This window comes from Saccopteryx leptura, chromosome X, assembly GCF_036850995.1.
Source record: "Saccopteryx leptura isolate mSacLep1 chromosome X, mSacLep1_pri_phased_curated, whole genome shotgun sequence".
In the NCBI taxonomy this organism is placed as follows: domain Eukaryota; kingdom Metazoa; phylum Chordata; class Mammalia; order Chiroptera; family Emballonuridae; genus Saccopteryx; species Saccopteryx leptura.
The window spans coordinates 25,120,519-25,147,312 of record NC_089516.1 but is presented as its reverse complement, the minus strand read 5'-3'; the positions used below and the strand labels follow the sequence as shown (position 1 = coordinate 25,147,312).

At 35.2% G+C, this 26,794-nt stretch overlaps 1 protein-coding gene across 8 annotated transcripts in view; it reads left to right on the top strand.

Moving 5' to 3' along the window:
* DMD (dystrophin) overlaps nt 1-26,794 on the top strand; it is a 1,890,745-nt gene that overhangs the window by 485,971 nt on the left and 1,377,980 nt on the right. For all 8 annotated transcript variants that reach the window (XM_066356826.1, XM_066356825.1, XM_066356822.1 and 5 more), the window contains 4 exons: nt 1,713-1,835; nt 4,328-4,465; nt 7,224-7,376; nt 8,257-8,439. In XM_066356826.1, the coding sequence (XP_066212923.1) occupies nt 1,713-1,835; nt 4,328-4,465; nt 7,224-7,376; nt 8,257-8,439 (597 nt within the window). The remainder of the gene's footprint in view (nt 1-1,712; nt 1,836-4,327; nt 4,466-7,223; nt 7,377-8,256; nt 8,440-26,794) is intronic.

Sequence of the window (26,794 nt, the reverse complement as noted above, 5' to 3'; positions counted from 1 at the left end):
TATTTAAGTCTGAATGATGTTTTATTTTTAAAAATGACAAGATTCCCTCTGTTACATCCGTCTAAGACTCACTCTTGACGCTTGTCTCGGTCACGTGATACATTTATCCGTCCCACCCTAAAGGCTGGTCTATGAAAATATTTTCTGACATTAAACCAGTCCGTGGCCCATTTAAGGTTGGGGACCATTGATATAAAGGAGTACAGTTGCTCTTATTCATATTAGCAAAAACAAATAACAATTCAACAACATAAAATACCATAAAAAACTTTGCATAGTTATTATCATCAAGGCTGTTAATCTTTTTACTTTTATGATACTTTGAACAAGATGTGATTTTTAAATGGAGGCCATGGTAACATCTTTTAAGCATATTTAAAACCAATTCAAGAGCCTCATAATGACATTTCAAATTACAAACAATCATCCCGATTTAAAAACTAGTACCAAAAATTAGTCTCTTGAAAAAAGAGCCCATAAATCTTTTCTGGCATGTGTAGAAGTGTCTAGAAGAAACGCGTTTCTGCATATTTCATGTGACAATCATGTCCTGGTAAATAGCATTTGATTATTCACTCTACATGTAGATATTTGTTTCTTCCTTGAACGCTTACCCTTACTGTCCTCTAAAAGTCTCCTATTTAATCCAACACAGCTATGATTGGGAATATGATGGGGAAAGAGCAGGTGAGAACCAAACTTGTTGAATGCCATCATCCTTGCCTAAGACACTGGGGGTTGTTTTTGATTTGGTTTTACCAATGCAAAATGTTTAGTTCTATTAGAAAATAAGATTTCTATAAAAGCTGCCAACTATAAAATATTTTCTAGTGTTTTAATGCAAAGAAACTGAGTGCAGAATAAAGATCAAATAGAATGTTTCATTAACTGTTTGAACTTTTCTAATTAAATATTGCCTACTGTTTTGAGTATATATTTGATTTGCAATATGGTATCATTCAGCAGTCCTCTTCAAGTGGATTCTTTAGAAGAACAAGGTATTTTGAAGTTCATAGAGACTATGCTCATTATGAATTTAAAAATTCAACAAACTGTGATGTTTGTAATGTTGGAAAACATATAATTTGGATATTTTTATGTGAAATATTCTGGTTTCATTCATTTAAATGTGTTGTGCTACCGAAGAAAGCATTTCTAAGGCACACTGATGGTATTGTTTGTCTTACGAGAGCATGCCTGTCAAATTCTCCATGCTAAAAATGTCATTTGAAACATCTGACCAGATTGCCATGTAGTTTTTCGGAGGAGGAGGAAGAGAGTTCTGCATTTCCACCTAAGGTTGCTGTTCTTTGATGAATGAGGCAATTTCTGATAAGACATAGTTACCCAAATGGGATTTATATCAGAATACTTCAAATAAGATCAAATACAACTTGAGAATATTAACAATTAGCCCAGTCAAATATATGGAAATTGACTTTTGTTGAAACAGCAGAATGATGAATTGCGTCGTCTTGCATGTGTGTTCAGCTCTGATGATGTTAAATGTTTGTCTTTATTGGCATCCTCAGATACTTTCCCAGTTGTATTTCAAAACTCACAGAAAGTATAACATGGAAACATAATGCATGTCATTATTTTAACAACAGGAGGTTGAACGAATGTTTTAGTTTTGTTGTTGGTTTTTTTTTGGTTTATGTTTCTAATAAAAAGTAATTTTAATTTAAATTAGCACTATCTTTTTTTTTTAGGCCTCCATTCCTTTGAAGGAATTGGAGCAGTTTAACTCAGATATACAAAAATTGCTTGAACCACTGGAGGCTGAAATTCAGCAGGGGGTGAATCTGAAAGAGGAAGACTTCAATAAAGATATGGTAAATTGGTTGTGATAGAAGTGTGAATGAACTAGAAGTGAAAATGAGTAAATAATACGGACGGAAATGGCATAACCCAAGTCTCCAACTAAATTTTCAAGCCATACCTTGCACATTTCTTACGAATTCAAAGTATTCTTGTTTAGCTTTTATTATGAAGGCCCAAGTACTCTAGTATGTCCATATAGGAACACACACAGATTCTAATAAATAGCTCAGCAATTTTGTTTTGACCGGTACTCTTTTCAAATTCAGAGGATAACGTGTAATGTGGAAAAAAGTCAAATCAGAAAAGAAACTGGAAATTTAATATGAAACTCAACTCTGAGTGATGGCTGATATTTTGGGTCAGTCATGTTTTCGGTAACGGAGCACTGACTTCAGAGAAGGGGCAGTCACATACAGTATCGACATTGTATACTCAAGTTTACCACAAGTGGTTTTACCCAAAAAGTTGACTAAATAGTACAGTGTATGTCTAAAATACATACAAATTTATGCTGCTTATTTCACAGGAGTAAAGAAATGTAACCATGCAGGCTATTCTCAAACTCGTAACATTCTTATTCAACCCTGATTAATTTCAAAATGTCTCATATTTCTCTCTGGCTTGACTATTTCCGCGTCACATTCCTTTACACAGACTTATTTTTTTCCTCCACCATTTTGTCACAATTTCCTTTCCTTTCCTTCACGGCCATCACCTATGTGGCATTCTTAACTTTTATATATATATAACGCTAGAGATTTCTGACAGGTATTGATGCTAAAAACTTCTCAGACAATGCTTGAAAAGGACATCAAAAGGCAATAGATATATTTTAAATGCTGAGCATGTGAAGCTATAGGCAAACCATTTCCACCCATCTTAATTCCCACTGGTGTCGATTCTGACTTCTGGGAGCTGTCTGAATCAATCCCCACCCCCGGGGAAAGGGTCTCGTGGCCTGGCCAACTCAGCTCCTGGAAAGAAAGACAAGAAGATGCTTTCCAAGATGCTGAGTTACAACTCTCTCTTCTTCATGGCAAAGAAGAAACCAGAGGGCATGGGCTGAAAAAGACTGATGCTTCCCTCTTGGGCTGATCACCGCCTCTCCCCAATACCTCTCACCTGGTGCAGGCAGAGAAGTAAAGTGGGTTTTTTATTCTTGTTTGTTTATTTCCTTCTGTCCTCAGCCCTAGCAAATGTTGCAGACTTTTAAAATACATATTAGTGTAAGGAAGGTCTTTTACACACTAGAAATATACAAGGGTGGGCAAAATTAGGTGTACAACGGTTCATATGGAAAATAACACAAAAATAAATAATAATACAAGAATAACCTCTGTGTTTCATGTACTCACAATTGTAAACCTACTCTTGCCCACTCCTGTAGATGTCTGTTACAGTATTGCAGTACACTAGTAACTGTTAGATATCGGATAAAAATTCCATTTATTTTAAAAAAGAACAGTTCCTTAGTTGTGTGTGGAAGGTTAAATATGCACTATAGATTTGAAAATGTGATATCTTATACCATGAATAGTTATCCACACACATACATAGGAATTTTAAAAGATTGTCTAATATTTGTTATTCTTAGTTCATCGGAGAACCTTGGGTACCATTGTAGGGTGGACCACCTTGATAGAAAGTATTTATATATTGAATTAAAAGAAAGACAAGAAACTAGACATGAAAAATGACATGGTCACACATGCTAGTATCTCAGACGCACTAATTCAAATCATTTTAATTCAAAGTACATAAAATAACAGTATTTTTTGGAGTCTAAAAAAGCCTAATACACATTGATAATGTCTAAAGCCATTTTTTCTAATCTGTATTTTAATTATTTGATTATATTTATTTAAAAATAACATGCATTTATGACATGTGTAAAAATCATTTGCAGTATTTGACAGCAATTTAACACATCATTTTTTTACTAATGCCCTAATATTTATCATAAATATGGGCAATTAGGTTATTTAAAGCAGAGATGATTAGAAATTAGAGTACATTTAGCACAAAACGTTTTCACTTAGGAGTGAGTGTGTTAAAATGTTAAGATTTGTTGCCATCTCACACTCACACATCCACATCCGTGTTCCCATATGGATTAGCTAGCATTATAAATGACAAGTTGAGTTCACTCCCCCAAGCTTTTTAAATTTCTAAAAATATACTGACAAATCAAAGCCAAAAGAATGCTTTCACAGCGACTCAGGGCTTGTCTGAATGATGAAGTAGCTGACTGCAAGGTCTGCCTACATATCCCCTTATCAAGTATGTCCTTTTGAACTAGGATGGAGGGATCTAACTTCTTTGAAAAGTTAAAGTACAACCTATAAAAGAAAAACTATGAGCACAGCATCTTATAATAACATTCCCTGAAAGTTTGAAATTGGAATTTTTTGGTGTGTTTAAATAAGATGTTTTATTGTCTCTGTTAAAAATGTACAGCTTTGTAAAAAGCCAAATGAAGACTGTACTTGTTGTTTTTAATCAGAGTGAAGACAATGAGGGTACTGTAAAAGAATTGTTGCAAAGAGGAGACAACTTACAACAAAGAATCACAGATGAGAGAAAGCGAGAGGAAATAAAGATAAAACAGCAGCTGTTACAGACAAAACATAATGCTCTCAAGGTATTAGAGCTACAATTATAATATACCTTGCCTGTGGTTTCTTTTCATATGTAGGGGAAAATAGATCGGGCATAAATAAAATCTGCTTAAGAATCTTACCGGAAAGACGTCTTTTTCAGTTCATGTGTGTTTATTTAACATTTTTGAGTGGTGTGTTTGGTTTTGAAAAATGTGTTGCTTAAAATTTTTGAGTTTGTTTTGCTTAGACAGTTTTTATTTTTTTTCGGAGTAGAAATCAAAAGATGAAAATGCACCATATATAGTGTTTATACATTTCATTTTGTAATATAGTTTCTTTTTATAAGTTAGTTTTACATTTGTTTTGGAAAAACAAACAAACACCTACTTAACTGCCAAAATAACCAATCTATATATTTTTGGGCTTCCTACTTCCTATATTTTAGTGGTTTTGACTAGGACCAATTTTTTTGGTAACCTAATATTTGTTTAATAAGCCCTGGGATGCTATTTGATTTTTTTTCCAATAAATTGTATTTTCCCTTTAATAGAGTCGCTCTTTACAACTCACCTTAGCATCTGCAAGAGTCTAATGCTATTCTTATAGGAATTCTCAAAATTAATTTTAATATCTTTGACAAAGAACTGGTACTGTCTTATTAACCAGTGACAGTGGATTGCTTCAAGTTCCCATGTGATTAATGTGGATTTGTGCAGGAAGGACAGAATAGAGTATTGGTTTTTCTATAACAATACCTGGGAAGTTCGGGACATGTGAAGTTCTGGACATGTGAAGATTTCTGTGAAATAACCCTTTTGCAATGTGTTTTGCAGTATTCACTATTTGCATGCATGGCTGATTTTCTAACACTGTTAGTAGCCGAACTTCTCATTGTAAATCACTCTCCCAGAGCTCTGTAGCTATAGGGTGAACCCACCTAGTAAGTGGATGGAGTCTGCTTTCTATATGCAAATAAGAATATAAAACCTTTTCCATAGAGCCAGACAACCAAATAAACACTGCTGAGAAAGTAATTACATAATATTGTGCCTGCAAGTAATCCACCAGGGAAAGTCTCATTGACCAGCAGGTGTTCCGAAGGTAACTGCTGATAAATGTAGTAAACATAAAAGGTCCATTCCTCAGGGGAATGCAAGAGCAAGCCACAATGTGCTCAGAAAATCAGAAATCTGTGTGATTCACATGCTTCCAACTGTGACCACGCTTTCTGCGGCGTCTACACTGGTCAGACGATGATATGTGTCCCACCGGACAGCAGTGTTTAATGTTTATCTGGCATACCTGTAAAGAAATCTCCATAATGCCTCTAAATATCTTTACAAAGTAAATATCACCTTGTACTTAGGACATAAAAGGACTTTCAGATTTTAGGAGCACAGCCCTTTCTCTTGGCAAAGACATGAGCTGTGTGAACACGGCGCTGTCAACTCTCATTCATGCGACTGTATCTTGGTACCTTTGAAAAAAGCAGCATTCCGCCTGTCTTGTGCCAGGCAATTATTACCGCCACAGAGGTTTAGAAATTCAACTAAAAATGTAAACTGCAGTAAATTTTCCATCCCCAGTTTTCAACAAAATGGAGAGCAGAATCTAGATTTATTATTGCAAGTATGTGCTAGAAGCGTTAATGAAAATCAACTCCCCTTGCCAAGCCAATTGACACCACCCAATTCAGTAACTGTACTAACCTGCCCACTGGCTCTAATTCTAGTGCTTATGAAATATTTCAAAGAAGGTAAAAAAAACTTTCTAATGCAATGAATATTTCAGTGGTTCTTTGATATTCATTATTTTCTTTTGCTCCGGTTAAATCTGTACATGAGTCCCTAATTGCTACTACTCTGAAGAAAGGAAAGCTGTATCCAACTCTTAATATTCCCTTGTATTGCCATAAAATGGCCTTTCTGCTAATTGTATTGATAGGGAAGACCCTGCGTGTAGTTGTACTGAGCAGGGGGATTAATCCCCGCCCCTCTGTTGATTATTAAATCAATCACCCATATTTATTTATCTCATCGGGTTGATTGGAAACTATTTACTGTCCCTTTTCCTGGTAAAATAATGCATTATTTTACATTTGGAGCATGATTTGATCAAGGAAGAAAACGTTGGCCATACAGGCCTTGAATGAGAAAATATTTTTGTAACACTTGAGTTGTCATGTTCACATACAGTCACATAAATACAATTCTCACACTTCTACATATAGAGCTTGAAACAATTTATATGATAAGTAAGATGATTTTATCTTTCTAATTATAAAATATCAATGGCCCATGCAATGTCTTTACAGGGATTTCTAAAACCATGAAGGTAGTTATTTGACTACATAAACTTAAAAGTTTTGTATATGAACCCAGGGAATAAGATAGGAAGTTTAGAATTTTTTTAACCTATTTTAAAAGTCAAATTTAAACTTAAGTTTGTACAAGTATCTGGTCAGCTCAGTTGTGTTTATATTAAACTATTTCAAATAGACTATGTGACAATTTAGTTGACTCGTTAAGTCAATTAAATATAATAGGCTTTCTAATCAAATTTAAACACGCCAAGAGAAAATACTTGAAGTAGGTCATTCAGGTTTCTTAGCTTCATATCCAAGAGTCCTATCCCATATGTTCATGATTTGATCATCTAATTATATGTTTAGCATTTTAATGGAAATCTAACCAAAGTTGTACAAGAAGGTGAGGGACGCAAATTATTTTGAAATAACTACAGCCAGAAGTGTACTATACATATATATTGATATTTTAATAATATCTGCACCATGAACAGGATTTGAGGTCTCAAAGAAGAAAAAAGGCTCTAGAAATTTCTCATCAGTGGTATCAGTACAAGAGGCAGGCTGATGATCTCCTGCAGTGCTTGGATGACATTGAAAAAAAATTAGCCAGCCTACCTGACCCAAGAGATAAAAGGAAAATAAAGGTAATGTTGTTTTAGAATGTCAATCCTCGATTTTCTTGCTGCCATTTTCTTTCTTTAACTTTAACTTTGGGGCTCCCATTTAAAATGTTGATGTGATTGTCTTCTTTCTTAGCGTTCTCTTCTGATTTGATGTATTTCCTTGTATTGTATTTTGTTTTAGTAAATGTATTCTACTGAGTGTTTTTCAACTGACATACGTTGAATGAATAAACTGTTTTCTTTTTAGACAGTGTAAAAATGAATTAAGAACTGTCATGTGTTTTCTGGTAAAATTGTAATTGACTCTGTGTATCTTTGTTCCAGATGAACAAATGACTTATCGATATACGGATGGCTTCTTTCTCATGTTAGCCCATTCATTCCATCAAAGCATCTTCACCCATCATTGTCAGATCTCTAGATTTATTTGCATCTTGTCTGAAGATGTGTTTTTTCTGTTATTATTTTACACTTTTTACTTTGCCTCCTTTTCTGTTGAGTTCCTCACAACTTAATAAAAAAGAAATAAATAATTTATCCCTTTACCCTGTAAAGCATATTCTTTTTGGATGGTCCCCCCCCCAAAAAAAATAAGCAATCACTGAAATTTGGGTCAGCTTGCAGCACAGCAGAGGAATTTAGAAGAAAGAAAAGTGTTAGACCCATTTAAAGATGTTTCTTAATTAGAACATCTAAAACTGAGCAGTCAAAGGGTAACTGAGGTGAAATTTGGATTCTTGGGTGACGATGACAGTGAGAGCTGCCATATTTGTCAATTATGAGACGCAAGAAGGAAATGATAACAGCCTATGACCATTTCTGAGAGAAGTGTGTGCTGCTTGCAGGTCGGTTGATGTGGTCAGCTAACTGCCCTGGGCCCTGTATTGGTTTTGCTCACTAGGAAATTGACCGTGAGTTGCAGAAGAAGAAAGAGGAGCTGAACGCAGTGCGTAGGCAAGCTGAGGGCTTGTCTGAGGATGGGGCTGCAATGGCAGTGGAGCCAACCCAGATCCAGCTCAGCAATCGCTGGAGGGAAATTGAGAGCAAATTTGCTCAGTTTCGAAGACTCAACTTTGCACAAATTGTGAGTTGTCACTGGCAAACCCACCTATGCGTTTGCAACTGCTACTCTAATAACAGAGGCCTACTAACAACGCAGAACCAAAAGACATAACCCAAATCCGGGTGCGATTTCCAACCTCTAATATGCTTTCTGAAAGCGAGTAGCTTCCCCTCACTCTGGGTTTCTGAACACTAGTGTTTACTCTTTCTGATTAAAAATATAATGAATTAACAGGTCATAGGAAGCAGCTCCCTTATTGAAATTGAAAAGTACATCTTTTTTTTGCTGCCTCATTTTTTCCATAACATTGGCAATGTGAATTTGTCAATTTATCATACATTTACTTTATTTTAGTGTCTAACCAGAAAATTGCTTTTCTGAGATCATCTCATGCTGCTTTTACTTTCGTAATGTATAGATGATAAATAATAAATCTTTTGTGAGTCATCTCACATCATCTTGCATAAGCCCTTTTATCATTGACTCAAAGAAAATAGTTTGGTGCTCATACTTGGCTAATCTACTTAATGGGTTAAAGGGATCATTAGAAGGAATGTATGGCTAGTAAGATGGTTGATAGCTGGTAAACTACTGAAAAAATATTAAATATTGTGACTACTGAAATAGCTCAAACCAGAGAAAAAGAACAACTGCTCTTCTTTCAAACCACTGGCTAGAAATTTTATGAGTCTCTCTTTGAAAAGGCAATTAAAAATCTGCAGCTTGGTCTTCTTAGCTCATTATTTGTAATAGGGTACAAATCATAGGGATTTTCTAACACATCCATGTTTTTATTCTATTCTGGGAAATCATAAAGTGAAGAGGAATAGTCAGCACTCTGTAATTAGGCAAAGAAGAGTGCTCCTCAAAAAACCAGGATGTCAAAGCCTGGAAAATTAGGCTTTATAATTATGGTAGGTTGGATCAGGTGAAACCAACAGATAGTCAACCATTTTTTACCTTTGTAATGACAATTTCATTTATTTCAATCCATAAATGAGACTTTTGAGGGGGAGAATTTCTTATGGGATATTGTGGATTCAGTTAATATGGGGCATATTTGAAAATATGTCTAGAACAATTAACAGAACTCTGTAAGTATATCATTTTGTTAATACTTCTTAGTAACCAAGGGAAAATAGTCTTCATATTATTGTGATTTGTTTTTACATGTGAGAAAAATCCATGAATACATTGTTTTCTATGAAATCCAGTACCCTACCATTTAATAGCAGCTGTATATTCTGAGAAATTGGACAAAGTAATATAAGATATATTTAAACTGTATGACACTTGATGTCCAATTCTAGCTGATTGCACATTTCATCCTATTATTCTTTATATTAGATGTTGTAAATGTAATATGTCATAAATCACACTCAAGCTTACACTAGCAGAAAGCCTGTGTCTGTGGGTACATCAGGAATTGAAAGATTAAGACAACCATAAAGAAAATTCAAGTAAAACATTTTTGCCATAATTTAATAGATCATTCAGGGAGAAGTCAGAGAATTATCTGACTACTAATTTCTTCATTCTAATTTCCCCCAAATCTTGACACACTCAATATGCAGGATTGAATTTTTTTACTACCCAGTAAAGGTAAGTTATTAACACTTTTTAGTTAAATAGACACAGGATAAAAAAAATCTCCCTAAAACTCACTTAAAATGTCATTATATAATTACACATAATAGGCTCTTGATGATATTTATAAAACATAATAATATGAATAATATGATGTTTGGTGAAATAAAGGAAGGGTATGTAAACCAGTATAAAAATTTAAAAATAATGTATAGTAAAATAACAGATATTTTTCCCACAAACCATTTCTTTTTTATTTTATATCTGAATGATTCAAAATTCAGAAGGTGCCTGGGATGGGGACAATATTTTTATATTGTTGTTATTTTTCATGATAATAGAAGCAATAATAATATGCATGAAGAATAATCAATTTAATATTATAATCACATTTGACTTTGGATTTTAATTAGACCAAAAAGATGATACATGGTTGGTAGATATATTCAAGACATATCTTTATATTCCATTATATTTCACCATTTACTAACATATATTAAAAGCCATTTCAGATATGTGATGGTTAGAGTCATCTCTCCCAATTAGTCTATGATGAGGCCACTTACGATACCCACAAGCAAGTAGCTTAACCAAAAGTTAAATTTGGAATGACCCTACAATGGCCCTAGCACAGGTAGTCATAGCTTCAAATTCTTTACTCCTTTCTGCAATCCCCCTTCTCTGTTGTTTTCATCTTTTTCTTAAATGTATCTTTCTGTTCTCTCTAGGTAGAAACGTTAGGATTTTTTGGACTTATTGATTTTCCTTCATACGTTGGTCTTTCATATGTCAGCAGTGGCAATTCAAGATTATAGACAGGACTGTGAAGTGCTTAACATTTGATAGCTAAGTTTAAAAGGAAGGATTTTTTTTTTCTATTTCAGAGATAAAGACTCAGGAATAGGCTGAGTAGTGTAAAATCAGTGCTCTTTGGGGACTATGTCCATGTTAGAGCTATATAAGGGAAAAAACTCATAGATACAGACAGCAGTGTGGTGGTTACCAGATGGAAAGGGGGTGGGAGAGGTATAGGACGTTAAAGAGGGGAGAGATGGTGATGGAAGGAGACTTGACTTTGGGCAGTGAACACAAAATACAGTGTACAGATGATGTAGTGTAGTATTGTATACTTGAAACCTATATATAAATAATTTCATTAGCCAATGTTGCCCCAGTAAAGTCAATACTTTTTTTTTAAAAAAAAAGACAAAAAAAATACAAACATCTTAGCAGAAGAAGGAAAATGAAAGTCCATTTTCTAAATATAATTCCACCTGCCCTGGATATCCTATAGTTTCAAATTTCAAGCAAATAATGCTGACAGTCAACATTTTATTTCCAACCAGTTCTTATTCAACTTCTTATTTTGGCTGCCTAACAAGTGTCTCAAACATAACATAGCCAAGTCAAGAATAATTGATTTCCTCTCCTACATAAATTGGCTCCTACAGAGCTCCTTGAGTGTAAATTGCCCGTTCACTTAGCTCAAAAACCTAGACGTCAGCCCTGATTCCTCTTTTCTCTTATATTATCCATGAGATTCATTTCAAATCCTATGCCTCCAGCTGGAAAATACATCTTTAATTGTGTGCTCCTCAGTGTCTGCATTGTGGAAACCCTAGACTACAGGACAGTTGTCTCTCATCTCTGCTATTTCAACAGTCTCTAATTCTCGCTTCCAGCCCTTCCCCACCTACACTATTTCACCCTGGCGAAGCTGGCGAGATCTTCAAGTGTTAGTGAAATTCTATTAAGCCCCTACTGATCATTACCCTTTCCTCAAAATCATTACCCTTTGAGCTCTACATCAGTGGTCCCCAACCAGTTTTGGGCCACAGACCGGTTTAATGTCAGAAAATATTTCCACGGACCGGCCTTTAGGGTGGGACGGATAAATGTATCACGTGACTGAGACAAGTGTCAAGAGTGAGTCTTAGACGGATGTAACACAGGAAATCTGGTCATTTTTTAAAAATAAAACATCGTTCAGACTTAAATATGAATAAAACGAAAATAATGTAAGTTATTTATTCTTTCTCTATGGACCAGTACCAAATGACCCACGGCCCAGGGTTTTGGGACCACTGCTCTACATAACTTGGGCCCTATGACTCCTGTTACTCCAATTTTATCTCCCTTTTTTCCATTCTCTGATCACAGAGTCATAAAAGGTTTTCCTTTGCTTAAACACACCCAAAACATTTCTGTCTCAGGACCTTTGCACATATTTCTTCAGGAAATATTTCCCACCTAGATATTTACATAAGTATTATAACTTAAATTAGCCATCCTACCATTTAGATGCAATGAACATTAAATAGAACTTTCATATATAATCTAGACAGTTAATACTCAGGAAGTATTTTTTTAGAAATGATTTTATATTCCTTATAATGCTGTTTGAGAGTTTAAGGCAAGTGTTCAGAAAAACAAGTTTTATTGCAGTTAATTTTGGATGTGTGTATAATGAGAAAAGACAAAATGTTCTTGAAACCCAACATGGAGTTGGGAAAGGGTGAATATGAGGAAGTTTACAGTCATGTATTGCAATGGGCACTTATCTCTACATCAGAGTAAATGAGAATAAAGTACAGTGTGTCCATAAAGTCATGGTGCACTTTTGACCGGTCACAGAAAGCAACAAAAGACGATAGAAATATGAAATCTGCACCAAATAAAAGGAAAACCCTCCCAGTTTCTGTAGGATGATGTGGCAGCATGTGCGCATGCGCAGATGATGACATAACACTGTGTATACAGCGGAGCAGCCAGTCGAGATGTGGACGGTACAGAGGAAAGTTCAGGGTGTTCTGTGGCTTGCTAAATTCAAATCCGTGACCAAAGTGCAACGTGAATATCAGTGCATTTATAACGAAGTGCCACCCCATAGGAATAACATTACTCGGTGGGATAAGCAGTTGAAGGAAACCGGCAATTTGGTGGAGAAACCCCGTTCTGGTAGGCCATCAGTCAGTGACGAGTCTGTAGAGGCTATACGGGATAGCTACCTAAGGAGCCCTAAAACATCTGTGCATAAGCCCACATCAAACTGCACTGAATAGCTATGAAACTGGGAGAGTTTTCCTTTTATTTGGTGCAGATTTCACATTTCTATTGTCTTTTGTTTCTTTCCTGTAACCACTCAAAAGTGCACCATGACTTTACAGACACACTGTATATTAACATTAAAAGTATACATTTTTCAAATATACAAGTTATTGAAAAGTTGAAAGTTAATTTTCTTAGTAGATTCACTAAAATGCCACAAGAAGTATATTACACAAATTAGTCTATAAGTGGATAATTTTGTAAAATGAAAACACTTCATAATGTGAACATTTTCCCACTAAATTTTAAAAATAGACTTTGAATAGACCTTTACATCTACAAAGAACTATCACATACGTCTAGTTTGAGCCCACTAATAACCTCCACAAGTAAGTAGTATTTTTATTTTATAGTATGAAAAATTAAGGTAATGAGATATGTCCAAGGGCACATTTAAGGTTTGGAAGACACCAAACCTGATCTCAGGGCTTCTCAGACTATTGTGGGAATTACTCAAAAGAAAGAAAAAAAGTTATTGAGTGTTCAAATAAGTTTCAGAAACACCGGATTAAGCAAAGTGTCCTTACTCTATAAATTTTCAAGGCTTTTGATATGCAAATGTGATGATGAATTCCTACAAGGGGAATTGATTCTGCAGACTTTCACATCTGGGTAGTTGCAGTACAAAGGGGACGATTTCATTTCAGTTTCAGTGATAGGATTCCTGTTCTCGTGGTTGTGAAGAACTAGCATCCTTCAGAAAAAAATAAAATTAGGAAAAGCATCACTGTACCATTATGCTTTTGTTATTTTAGATTTTTTAAGTGAAGCAATGAGTACTAGAAAAGTAATCACAGTGCTACTGTCAAAAGAATGTCTGAACCTATACTTGATAGTCTGTCACTCATTTTATTGTATGTGCATTTTCTCCTATCACATAATGGCAACCAATTAATTTTGAGACTTAAATGAAGGGGAAGCATATATTTTTTTTTGCATAATTGCCACACAGATTTTTTTCTTTGCCTTGGAATAACAATAGAGACTCAGCTGCCAATGCGAGATCCTTGGAGAATTTGGGGACATAAATGATTTTCTTCTTTAGAGACAGAATGTTCTTTAGTAAACAGAGAAGTGAATATAAAAGACTAATGATGGTTGCTAAGAAAAATGAACCAAGAAGATAGCTACTTATAGAATTCTGCTTTCCCCAACCTCAATTTTGTAATTAACATATCACAAGAGTTTAAGAAAGAAATTAGACAAGTCAAGATTTTATGTTTTTGTAGATTGTTTGTGATCATAATATTTATTGACGTTTTTATAGAAATCTTCCCTGTCTCTAGTTATGTAATAGAATCAGTTTAATGATTGTTTAGTAAATAGAGTATGTTCAGCTAGAATCAACTTCCAGGAAGATGACAGACTGAATGAGTCCCCCATTCTTCATTTCACGTGTATGGGAACTCTGAATAAAATACGATTTTTGTAACATTTTACACACATAGCTGAGCTCAAAATATATGATGGAACATCTCTTATCTTAATTATCCTAAAAGAGCACATCGTCTCCCGTGATATTGGACCTGCATTGAAGTCCTAACAGTTAGGAGAGTTTTAAAGACCTTTTAGTAGAAAATATGTAGCCTTACATAACACATCACTACAGAGATATAAATTAAACCCTGCCTAAAACAGAACCTTCAAATGCTACCCCCGGCACGTGAAGGGAGAATATATAAATCCGACTTACAAACTCCATCTGCCAGGGATTGTGGCTGGAGAAAATAAAATCATATATGGAAATTAAACCTGAATGTAGACGATCTGAACTGTTACACCAACTACAGGGCTCAACACTTTTGAATTGAGAAGTTAACTTCAAATTAGTCCCAGATTGGTGAAATCCATGGAATCCTCCATCAGAATAATATGATAAATCAATCTTTTGGTGGTGTTCCATAGACACACAAAATAGAACATTGCTTCATAGCAAAATATCACAACCCACATGAGGAAATAATACATTGTGGACAGTTTTCCCCAAGAGTCCCCTTGGTTTTCAGCTTCAACAGTGTTTGGATGGAACTGGTGCTGGAACTCTATCCCAGCCAGCTGCCTAGAGCCAGCCTCCCGCCACCTGCTCTCAGTGCCCTCAGACCACCCCAGAGCCCCGGCCACTGCTCCAACACCAAACAGCTGCTCGTCCTCAACTGTCTGTAGTAACACTGCGTCCACCTCACTAGTGCACCAGAACTACCACCAGGACTCACAGGCCACCACCAATCCCCAGATCAAACCTGGAGCTCTATGCTTCCTGTGTCTACCTGTTCACCTGTCCATGTCTTACTTCTTTGCCCATAATGATGTGGCTTTGAAGAACTTTGCTAAATGTTTTCTCCATCAATCTTATGAGGAGACGGAGCATGCTGAAAAACTGATAAGACTGCAGAACCAGTAAGGTGGCCAAATCTTTCTCCAAACCTAATGACTGGGAGATTGGTTGAGTGCAATGGAGCATGCGATCCTCTTGGAAAAATGTATAATCAGTCACTACTAGAATTGCACAAACTGACCATCGACAGCAATGGCCCTCATTTGTTTGACTTCATGGAGACGCACTACCTGAATGAGCAGGTGAAATCCATCAAAGAACTGGTTGATCACATAACCAACTTGTGAAGGTTGGGGACCCCAAAATATGGCGTGAAAGGGTATCTCTTCGAAGAACACACCCTTGGAGATGGTGAGGAGAGCTAAGCTTTAGGCTGGCTTCCCGTAGCTATAGGGGTCACTTCCCTGGTCAACAAAGCAGTCCATACATGTTGAGGTTACCTTAACCTTTTCTATAACTTGTACCAAATTATCCACAAATATTCTTTCCTTTGTACTATTTCTTCAGATAAAGTAATCAGGTACCCCCCATATAAAGAAAGAAATAATAAATTATGACATAGAGTCATATAACAAGGATCAAGAGAATTAATACCTCATGAATTTAAAATTATAGAAAACTCTTGGTTACTCTAATGTAAATATGTTGAAAATAATTATAAAGCTTGTTAAAAGTATTAAATAAACATGAAATTGTACAACACTGTGAAAAAGACATGAGTATTTATGATTAAAACAATCAAGTAAAACTTGTATAAACCAAAGACTAGTCATTGATATAAAAAAAATCTAAGCATATGCATTAAACACCTAACTCAGTAAATGAAAAGAAAAAATTAGAAGGTCATTATGGTGAAATTAACAGAATATACCACATAAATTTAAAAAATATGGAAAATTGAAAAGACAGAACAGAATAAGAAACTTTATGTCTAATATAATTTCGAAAGCTGAGGACTGAGAAAATATTCAAAACAATATTTAAGGGATAATGGTTGAAAATTTCCCAGAACTTAAGGAAGGCATCAGCCCATAAACTGAATAAATATTATATGTTGGTATTCCAATCAACAATGAATTAATATAAACCTACAAAACAGAATGTATAAATACCTTATGAAAGAAACAGGGTACACAGATATGTCAACAGTAATGGCTTATTTAATTAAAAGTTCTGCTAGTAAATTAATCAACAAAAATCTCTAAAATTCTGTTATGTCATCATTGCATAATTAAAACTAGGTCACTATTTATAAGGTGGATTCCACTCATGTTAGAAACCCTTGGGTATACAATATAATCAACAGTTCAGATGCTATAGTAATGTTTACATGAAACCTATATACTCTTATTGATCAATATCACCCTGTTAAATTCAGTGTTCTAAATAAATTTAAGAATGAAAGAAAGAAAGGAAAAGGAAAGAAAGAAAGAGGGAGAGAGAGAAGGGAAGGAAAGGAAACCTTTGATAGTTTGTAGTAACTTTTATAAAAACCTAGGTTTATATTTTGAGTCATTACCCAGGAAATTTTGACTAATTATTGAGCCTCAAGATAAAGTTAATAACTCCTTTCTTATGGAATTAAGAGAGATAATGAAGTACCAAAAATGCCTTAATAAGTTCCAGAATATTTTTATTTTGTTCACTGTATAATGTGCACAGGTGTTGGTATCTAGAGTTCATACTACTAGGTGGCCTGCCAAACCAAAGCCAAAAATCTAAGTTATTCTCAATTGGTAGTGCTCTACATACCTAAGAGAAGCAAATGCAAATAAATTCTAGTTTTTACTTTGCTTAAATCTAGACTTTAAGTAACTTCCACAAATAGAGTTCTAAGCACGTGGATTTAGGATCTAGCCTTGAAATGGTCAGTCAGTCACGCGAAGAAACCAGAGGAATCCAACTCACACAACCAGAGAGGGATGATTTAGTCTGGTACAGAATGTCAAGTAAATATGTTAAATAAACACTTTTAAAGTAGTCAAAGTTTGCACCAAATGTATGAAATAGGAACAAGAGACAATACAAATTAAGAATCACAAAGTTTGTTCTGAAGCGAAGCAAGTGGAACTTCTAGAAATTGAGAAATGGAATAACAAATTAAAAATTCAGTGGAGGCCCTGGCCGGTTGGCTCAGTGGTAGAGCGTCAGCCTGGCGTGCAGAAGTCCCGGGTTTGATTCCCGGCCAGGGCACACAGGAGAAGCGCCCATCTGCTTCTCCACCCCTCCCCCTCTCCTTCCTCTCTGTCTCTCTCTTCCCCTCCCGCAGCCGAGGCTCCATTGGAGCAAAGATGGCCCCGGCGCTGGGGATAGCTCCTTGGTCTCTGCCCCAGTGGCTAAAGTGGCTCTAGTCGCGGCAGAGCGACGCCCCCTCGTGGGCAGAGCGTCGCCCCCTGGTGGGCGTGCGGGTGGATCCCGGTCGGGCGCATGAGGGAGTCTGTCTGTCTCTCCCGGTTTCTAGCTTCAGAAAAATACAAAAACAACAACAACAAAAAAATCAGTGGAAAGTGAAGCATCAGATGAACGGAAATAAGAATTCGAAAATAGGAAGATATAGAAAACAAATGACTTCAAATAACATAGATAATAAAATATAGAAAATATAAAAGACAGGGTACAGAAGGGTTTTTGAAGGTTAAATATAGAAAATACCAAATACAAGAAGGGCATTTTACACACAGCTAAAATGACATTACCTAGAAAGTAGTGACATATACAATGAGCCAGAAGGTGGTAGAATAATGTTTTCAAAAATGATGAAAAGAGAAAAAAATCCCTAAGAACCTAGAATGGTATACTCATAGAAATTCTCATCTTTTAAAATTGATATATAGTTGGTATACAATCTTCTATTGGTTGTATTAGTTTCAGGTGTACAATATAGTGGTTTGACATGTCTATAGTTTACAGTGTGATCACCCCATTAATTCTAGTCATCATCTGTCACCACATAAATTTATCATAATATTGACTATATTATCCTTCCACTTCGCACTGATCCCTCCACTCCCTTCAGGTAACCAGCCCTTTGGTCTCTGTTTCTATGTGTCTGTTTTTGTAAGTTAGTTTTACATTCCATATGTGAGTGGAATCTTATGGCATTTGTCTTTGTCTACCTGACTTACTTCATTGAGCAAAATACCCCTAGATCTATCCATGTTGTTGCAAATGGCAAGATTTCATTCTTTTTTATTGCTGCATAATATTCCATTGTATAAACATGCATGTGCAAGTGTGCGCATGCGCGCGCGCGCACACACACACACACACACACACACACACACACCAAATGTTCTTTTGAGAATGACATTGAAATAACACTTAAAACTGAGTTTACTAGTAGAAGATTCTCACCAAAGAGTTTTGTTTTAGAATTAGCCACTATTGCTGTTTATTTATTTTTCAATAGTTGCATCACATGTCTTTTCTATGTTGTGGAAAGAAATTCTGTAAACATTTTTAAGGCTGATGTACCAATCTGTGGCAAGTATGCACCTCAGGGGTAATTTTTCAGCAGAAGGAGAATGACCCCATGGGCAAGATTTCAGATATTAGGGAAAATGATGAGCAAATAAAATGCAAAACAAATGAAAAGGACTAAATAAATATTTGCTATATAGAAAATTGTCTAATTTAAGTATTTAATACAGAACAGAACTAAAATATTAGTGATCAGCGACAGAGTAGACGAGGTTGCTTGGCGTCCCTCACCTCATATACCCCCTGCCTTTCTGGACGTTCCTTCTCAGACTTGATTGCCAGCTCTCCTTCTCTCTCCTAATATTGGAATGCCTCAGTGCTTAGTCCTTTGTTACTTCTCACTTTGTTTAATATTTTATTTAATTTATTGGCTGACATTGGTTAATAAAATTATATAAGTTTCAGGTGTACAATTCTATGATACATCATCTGTATACAGTAAGAGGTGTTCACCCCTTAAATCTCCCTCCAGCACCATCTACCCCCCCTCTACCCTCCTCCATTTTCTATCTAAACCCCCTGCCTTGCTGTCTTCTTTTAGTCTCATGGCTTTAACACCAGTTATAAACTCATGACTATTACATTTATATAAACACGCTCCTTTCCTTCCATGAATACAGAGGAACACTCCCCTTTGAAAGTTTCCAGTGCAAACCTACCCTTGCTTTCCTTTACTTGTTCTCAAAACGATAAGCGGAGACATCATTTGCAGATATGAATCCAATGTCTCTTGACTATATCAAGACACTCTCATGGATTCTCATCTGTTTTAAAGTAAAATCCAATACCCATACATGAACTTCAATGAATATATGATCTTGCTCCTTATTATCTCTCTGGCCTCATCTCTTAATACTTTAGCCCTCAGGGGGATCTGCTCCACCCCCATTGGCCTCTTCACTTTTCCTCGAATATGTATGGTGTACCCCCTTTGCATTATGTGTTTCCTGGGCTAAAGCCCTCTTCCTCCAGATGTCTGCATGGCGCCCTCCATCTCTGCCTTCAGATTGTAACTTACAGAAGTGCTCTTTCTCCTCAGTGAATTAATCTCCCCCGCCCATGTGTCTCATCCTCTCTCTCAACATACACACTGTGTCAACGCCTTCTCCATTCATTTCCCTCCATAAAATGCACTACCAGGAAAGTTACAAAAATTTCCACACTTTATCTTATTATCTGTCTCCTTTCCTCAGATAAAAGCTCCAAATATGAAGGAATTTTCTTTTTTTTTTCACTGCTCTTCCCTCGGGACCCAAAACAGAGACTTGCAAGTAGTAGGTACACCATATTTATTTGCTGAATGAATGAATGTATTAGTGTATCAAATGATGAATAAAATCATTGTAAAGTCATCTTCATGTTCAGAAGACCATGCAGAATTCATTGCATATGTTGTTAATTTTAGAATAACCATTGACCTGGTAAAAATAGAGTCTGAAAATGTTAAAGTAGAGAGAGAAAAACAAACTATTGAAATAAAATGATTCATCCAAATATAACTGAGGTTTAAGAACATTAATTGAATTAGCAAAGAATAGTAAACAAGTCTGTGTACACAGGGCTTTGGTTTTTCTTGGTCTCTCCAGTTCAACGCCCTTACTGTGTATGAAATAAAATGTAATTGCGATTTTATATTCTCGTGTTTAAACAGATTCACTATTTTATAAATAAGATGTATACAATATGTTACCTTCAAAATATTACCTATAATGACTGGCTCTAAATTGCCCAGTATATTAAAATATTAATATATTCTTTGTCTTTTGTTCCTTTTATTGAATTTAGTGGGGTGACACTGGTTAACAAAATTATACAGGTTTCAGGTGCACAGTTCCAAAACGCATCATCTGTACACTGTGCTGTGTTCATCACCCCAAGTCAAGTCTCCTTCCATCACCATTTACTCCGCCCTCTACACTCCTCCCCCTTAGCCCTCCCCCAGCAATCCTTGCACTTTTGTCCTCCTTATACTAACATGCACAGGTGTTGTATACTTTGGTTATGGCTGTGATATGTACATACCTCTGAATGTTGTTCATCTCCCAATTTAAAGATACAGTGAAGGACTATAGTCACAATTCCATTTCATGTCAAGTATATAAATAGATTTAAAATAATGTTACCTTTTGGCAGGGGTCCCCAAACTACGGCCGGTGGGCTGCATGTGGCCCCCTGAGGCCATTTACCCGGCCCCTGCCGCACTTCCGGAAGGGGCACTTCTTTCATTGGTGGTCAAAGCGTGACACGCTCACGTACAGTACCACTTCCCATGACAAAGGATGCACGCGTCACGGCTCCGGAAGCGCGTCATATCACTTGTTACGGCTAGCAGTGACAAATACGGAACCGGACATTGACCATCTCATTAGCCAAAAGAAGTCCCATAGTTCCCATTGAAATACTGGTCAGTTTGTTGATTTAAATTTACTTGTTCTTTATTTTAAATATTGTATTTGTTCCTATTTTGTTTTTTTTTTTTTTACTTTAAAATAAGATATGTGCAGTGTGCATAGGGATTTGTTCATAGTGTTTTTTATAGTCCGGCCCTCCAATGGTCTGAGGGACAGTGAACTGGCCCCTGTGTAAAAAGTTTGGGACCCCTACCTTATGGTAATGTACTGTATCAGATTTTGCTGTCAAGTGGAAATTTTGCACAATGTTCAGGAAATATTGATGGTAAAAATATGAACAATTATATATCCATAAGCACACAATTGAATCTGATGCAATGTTCCTATGTACAGTTTTGTTATGTAATTTTATTAGTAAAATTAGAATAAATATAACTCATTTTTGGCATTTGACAAAGTAACTCATTTTACTAAAAATATTCTCTTCTCATGGTGAATAAGTATATTAAGCAAAATTTATCTTAATCCAATAGACATAATTATGAATATCAGTTATTTTGTTGTGAGATAACACAGTTTTGTGAAGCCAGTGAGCGATCTTTAAAAAGAGTGTCCCCAGTCCATATAATATCCTAAACAGACTAAAATTTTGTCAAGCAACTTGCCTGAGTTCCCATAGAAATTGAGGGTAAGGATTCCAACATCAAGAAACAATTTTAATCATTAAAGAGATTTAGCTGTGGTCGTGGCACTGTTTTCTTATATTAGTATCTTCCCTTTTTAATTCATTTTTAATGAAAAGGTCCCAATAATGATCAGAGTTAGTGGATTTAGAGTTCCATATAGTTACTGTGAATCTATATAGAATCTCAAGTTTTTTATTTTGGATACATCGAAGTGGTATTTCTCCCATTCAATAAACATTTATTTAGCGCCTCTTCTAAGCCAGACAACACAAAACATAAAATAACACTGGTGAATCCATAGCCATCATACAGAAAGATGTGATATTTGATAAATATAACTCATACAATGAGGAGGGAAAAAGTACACAGATTTATACACAACAATTTGACCTCCATTTGCAACAAAACAATCAAAAGTGTAATTTTCTCCAATCTAAATTTGCTTTGAAAATATGGAACACCAGCTGGAAAGAAGCTTAGACGACTTCTGCAGTGGGGTCGGAAATATCCTTCTGAGCATGTACAGAACAACTGGTTAAAAATAATTAAATCACTCGCACCATCTGTGAATCATTCTGATTCTTCAGTGATTACTTAAGACTCTCATTGTATGGAACATATTCTTAGAACAGATGAATAAAATTAATTCAAGTGTATAGCTTTCTTAACTTTGATTTTCATGAACGAAAAAAGGGTTCCAGTGTCTTCAAACATGCTGAGTTGTTCCGCTATTTTTTTTCTGCCCTCTTTTATGAGCCAATGACTTTGGCAACCTTGAAATGTGTTTGAAATTTAGTTTTAATTTTAATAATTCGATGGCATTTATTAACAGATGCTTTTTAATATAAATTTTATTTTAAAATTCTGTAATTCTTACCCTTTTATTTATTTAATCTTCTGAGTGTAATTAGTACTCAGTAAGTAATTGCTATAGTAGAGAACTGAATGAAAATCCAAAATGATTGCATTATCAAATTGAAGACCCTAGGCTTGCTACAATTATGAGCAAGTTTTGAAAAATAAAATGGTGGCTTTAACCCAGGTAAATCAGAGGAAAGTTTTATTTAGTGGTGGCTTATCCATGGATCAAAGGTACATGGGTAAAATAAAAGCTGAAACTTCCCATCTGTAAAAATTTAAGATGTTTAGATTAATTCATAACGTAGAGGCATTGTTAGCTGTTTAGCTGGAATAACATTTAGTGCCAGGAATAATTAACAGGGAAAGTTTCCAGGAGATTTGTGAAAATATACTGCACAAAAATTAGGGAATATTTCAAAAGTGAATATTAAGCTATAAAATATTTCCTAATTTTTGTGAGCAGTATAGTATCTCATACTAGTTAGTAAATTCTTAACTAACAGAATGTCTGGCTGGCAACAAATAAGTAAATGAATTCTTTAACAAATACAATAATCTATAATGTTATAAGTTCCTTTGTGATCTCTATGAAGTTCAAATTTCATGCTGATTAATATCTCGGCAATCTCAAATATGCATGAAACGTGAACAATATCATCCACACTCTATTTTAGTTTCTTGCCACATGGGCACACTTGGCTATTTTTTATGTAGAAAATTAGTTTGAGGAATCTGGCTCCTTTCATACTCTGGCCTTCCTACTGCAAAACAGCCTCTTGAATGTATTGTTGTAATGACTTCCTATTCCTCAGACTTGCCAGAATGTCTTTTGCTTTAGTCTTTGCAATGTGCTTTCCTTTTTGGGGGACTTTCATTCTGAGTCTTTCCCTGCTGGTGTCCTGTCATCTTTCAGAATGTAGAACAAATGTGTCCTTCAACATCCTGTCTGCTGTAGTCACAACATTCCCCCCCAACATGTTATATAACATTAGCCAGTGTATGTCCCTTACTAGTACTTACCACAATCCAAAACTGTAGTGTTTGTCTACTTGTTTCTAATTTGTCCTCTACCATTAGAATGTACGTTCAAAGAAGGCAGAGACTTTGTCTTGTTAACTAGCATTTGCCCAATACTTCGATTCTGCCACAGAGTAGGTGTTCATTCAAAAATTTGGGCGAGGGGTATGCAACATAATTTAATGACAAAATAACCTAGACATGTTTTCTTTGAATATATGTACCCTGATTTATTAATGTCATCCCATTACCATTAATAAAAATTTATTTAAAAAAAAATATTTTGCATGAATGAATGGATAAATAGCATTTTCCTGTTGAATTCCCCATAGTTCAGAATGATCTGTTCTGTATTCTTTAAAAAAAAAAGTGGCATCTCAATGCCATCCTACCAATCTCTGAAAGTTTTCACTGGTCCACGGGAAAGGGAAAAACTAAGAGCGAATAAGTTGTGCTTTTCATAGAGCTAAATTTATAGAACACGTGTCCTTTCTTCTTCTGTAAGTATGGCTTTCAGCCATTGTTTCTGGTGGGGGCATAAAATAGCCTCTTTTCCATCTTTTTCTTTCTTGCTGTATTATTGTTATTTTGTGACAATGTCCTTTACTAGAAAAAAATGAAGGATGAAATTTGGTGAGGTTCCCTGACATCTTCGGTAGTGTTTTATTGTTCTATGGGGGTCACCTGGGGGTCACCAATTTGGAGAAATTATTCATAGGAAAGAACACCATTGCTATCAAGTTTCTATGTTGATTCCTTGAGGTTTTGATAATGAGAAAAGGAAAGCAAACCCATCCCGTGCCCTTCCAGTTAACCACTACTGGCCCCACAAGCATTATCTCCTGAAATAAGATTCTGGAATTTCTTTGCTAGTGTGTGAGAAACAAATACAGGAACAGATAATGCAGAAAGGGTAGATTTAGGCTATCACAACTACTGCCTGATACATTTTCAATATATATCTTTACATGTAGTATATAGAACAAAACCGTCTTCGCTTGCTTATAAATATTTTCATCCTGTGGATTTAAATCCTTTTTTGTTTGTTTCCAATAGACGGAGACTCCATAATAGCATCGTTTGTTAGTGCTATTTGGAATCCAAAAAATAAAACAAATTAGTATGCTTTAACGCAAAAGTATTACCTTTGCTCTGTTTTATCAAACTTGAAACCCAAAAACATGAAGATGTCAAATTGGAAAAATGCACTGCAGTTCCGTTAATGTGTGTGTTTTCCTGTTACCCTTCGTTTCCAATAAAGAGTCATAACAAACGTTTAGTTTTGCTCTGTGATTTACAAAATGCTTTTACTCTCACGGCTTGAGTTAATTCTTACAATTTTCAAAAGTAATGGTTTGGATCCGAAATGTAGGCCAATTTAATCAGTATTCTGAAAAGTTCAAGAAGTGAAAAACAATAAAGTTTTTGTTTTGTTTTGTTTTTTCATTTGGCAAAACACTCTTGTAGCTGCTTTGACAAAGAGGTTTTGGAAATAGAAGGTATGTTAAGGCCTCAATTAATTAGTCTTTTGAACTATGTTATATAAAACAAATTTAGTAGTGACTGTGTGAATAACGTTTCTTAGAATTAAAACTTGAAAATTTGATGGCCAGAATGGTGCAATTTTATATTAGGATTCTTGCCATAGGAAAATTAAACAATATTTTTTTGGAACATTGACAGAGAACAAGCTATTTCAGGAGAAACCATTTTGATTGTAAAGTGCAGCACATTAAACCCAGGGTGTCCTTAAGCTCACCAAACCCTAAGAATTGAGCACTGTTTTTGGTAAGAAAAAGATTGCCTTTGTTCACTGACTGTTCTATTTTGCAAAATTATTTATAACTTGGCGAAATATATTATTTTAGAAAAATGCCATTAAACAATAGTTTCTACACACGGAGTAGCCCTTTTTCTGTTCAGAGGTCACATGGACGTCATTATAAATTACTTGGAACACAGCCAAGAATCAAAAATGGAGCAGAACAAAGGGCCACTGGATTCCGCACGTTGATCTGATCAAGTTCATGAAGCCCTAAGCTCACTGACATTTCTTAAGGAGAGGACCATTCAGGTCCTCCTTTGAAGATTTTAAAAAAAAAGTTGTTCACTCTTGATTTTAGAGATAATTCTAATAAACATAATTATTTTGTTTTTCTGCCTCTAGCAGATTAGAAGCCAAAAAGAAAAGGAAATAAATAAATCATATAAACACGAAATAATAACCCTAGCCAAGAAGAGAGACAACAACAGGGCCTGTGAACAAGGATACAGGGACACGTGACCTTGAGGAACAGTTTAGCCGAAGGCAGGACAAATGAGAGAGAAAAAAATTATTTGTGGTTATTACTATTTGATTTGAATTATACTTAGCATTGATAATTTTATGATTTTAATAGTTTATTTCCTAATAAAATTGGTAAAGGCATTAACCTCTCATCTAGTAAATGTTTAACACTTGATTACATATAGCATATTTGCTTCCTAAATCATAAAATACTGCTCCCAGGTGATTTATATATATCTAGTTATCTATCTATGTACATACATCTATGCTGTGTGTTTGTACATATATATTAACTATATACACATAAAAACATGTTTATGATAAGTATTTGCATACATAGTTTTACCTTATAAAATATACACTTTACCTTTGAAAATGCCTGTTAATTTTCATAGTTTAATATCCATCTATTCATACCTCCAAAAGTCTAGTTTTGTGACTTCCGTTTGTTACAGGCATGGAAAGTACTTGTGGATATTTAACAAAGAATAGAGTTTGTTATAGATGTATCAAACAGATGTTATTTGAAATCAGGTTATATAGGCTATATAATTTTGGAAATAGTATTATTATTACATCTCAAGGTTAATTAGTGCCTCTTCACATTAAGAGCATTTAAAGTAAAGATAGCCTCACGTGCCCGATCAAAAAAATAGGAAACATT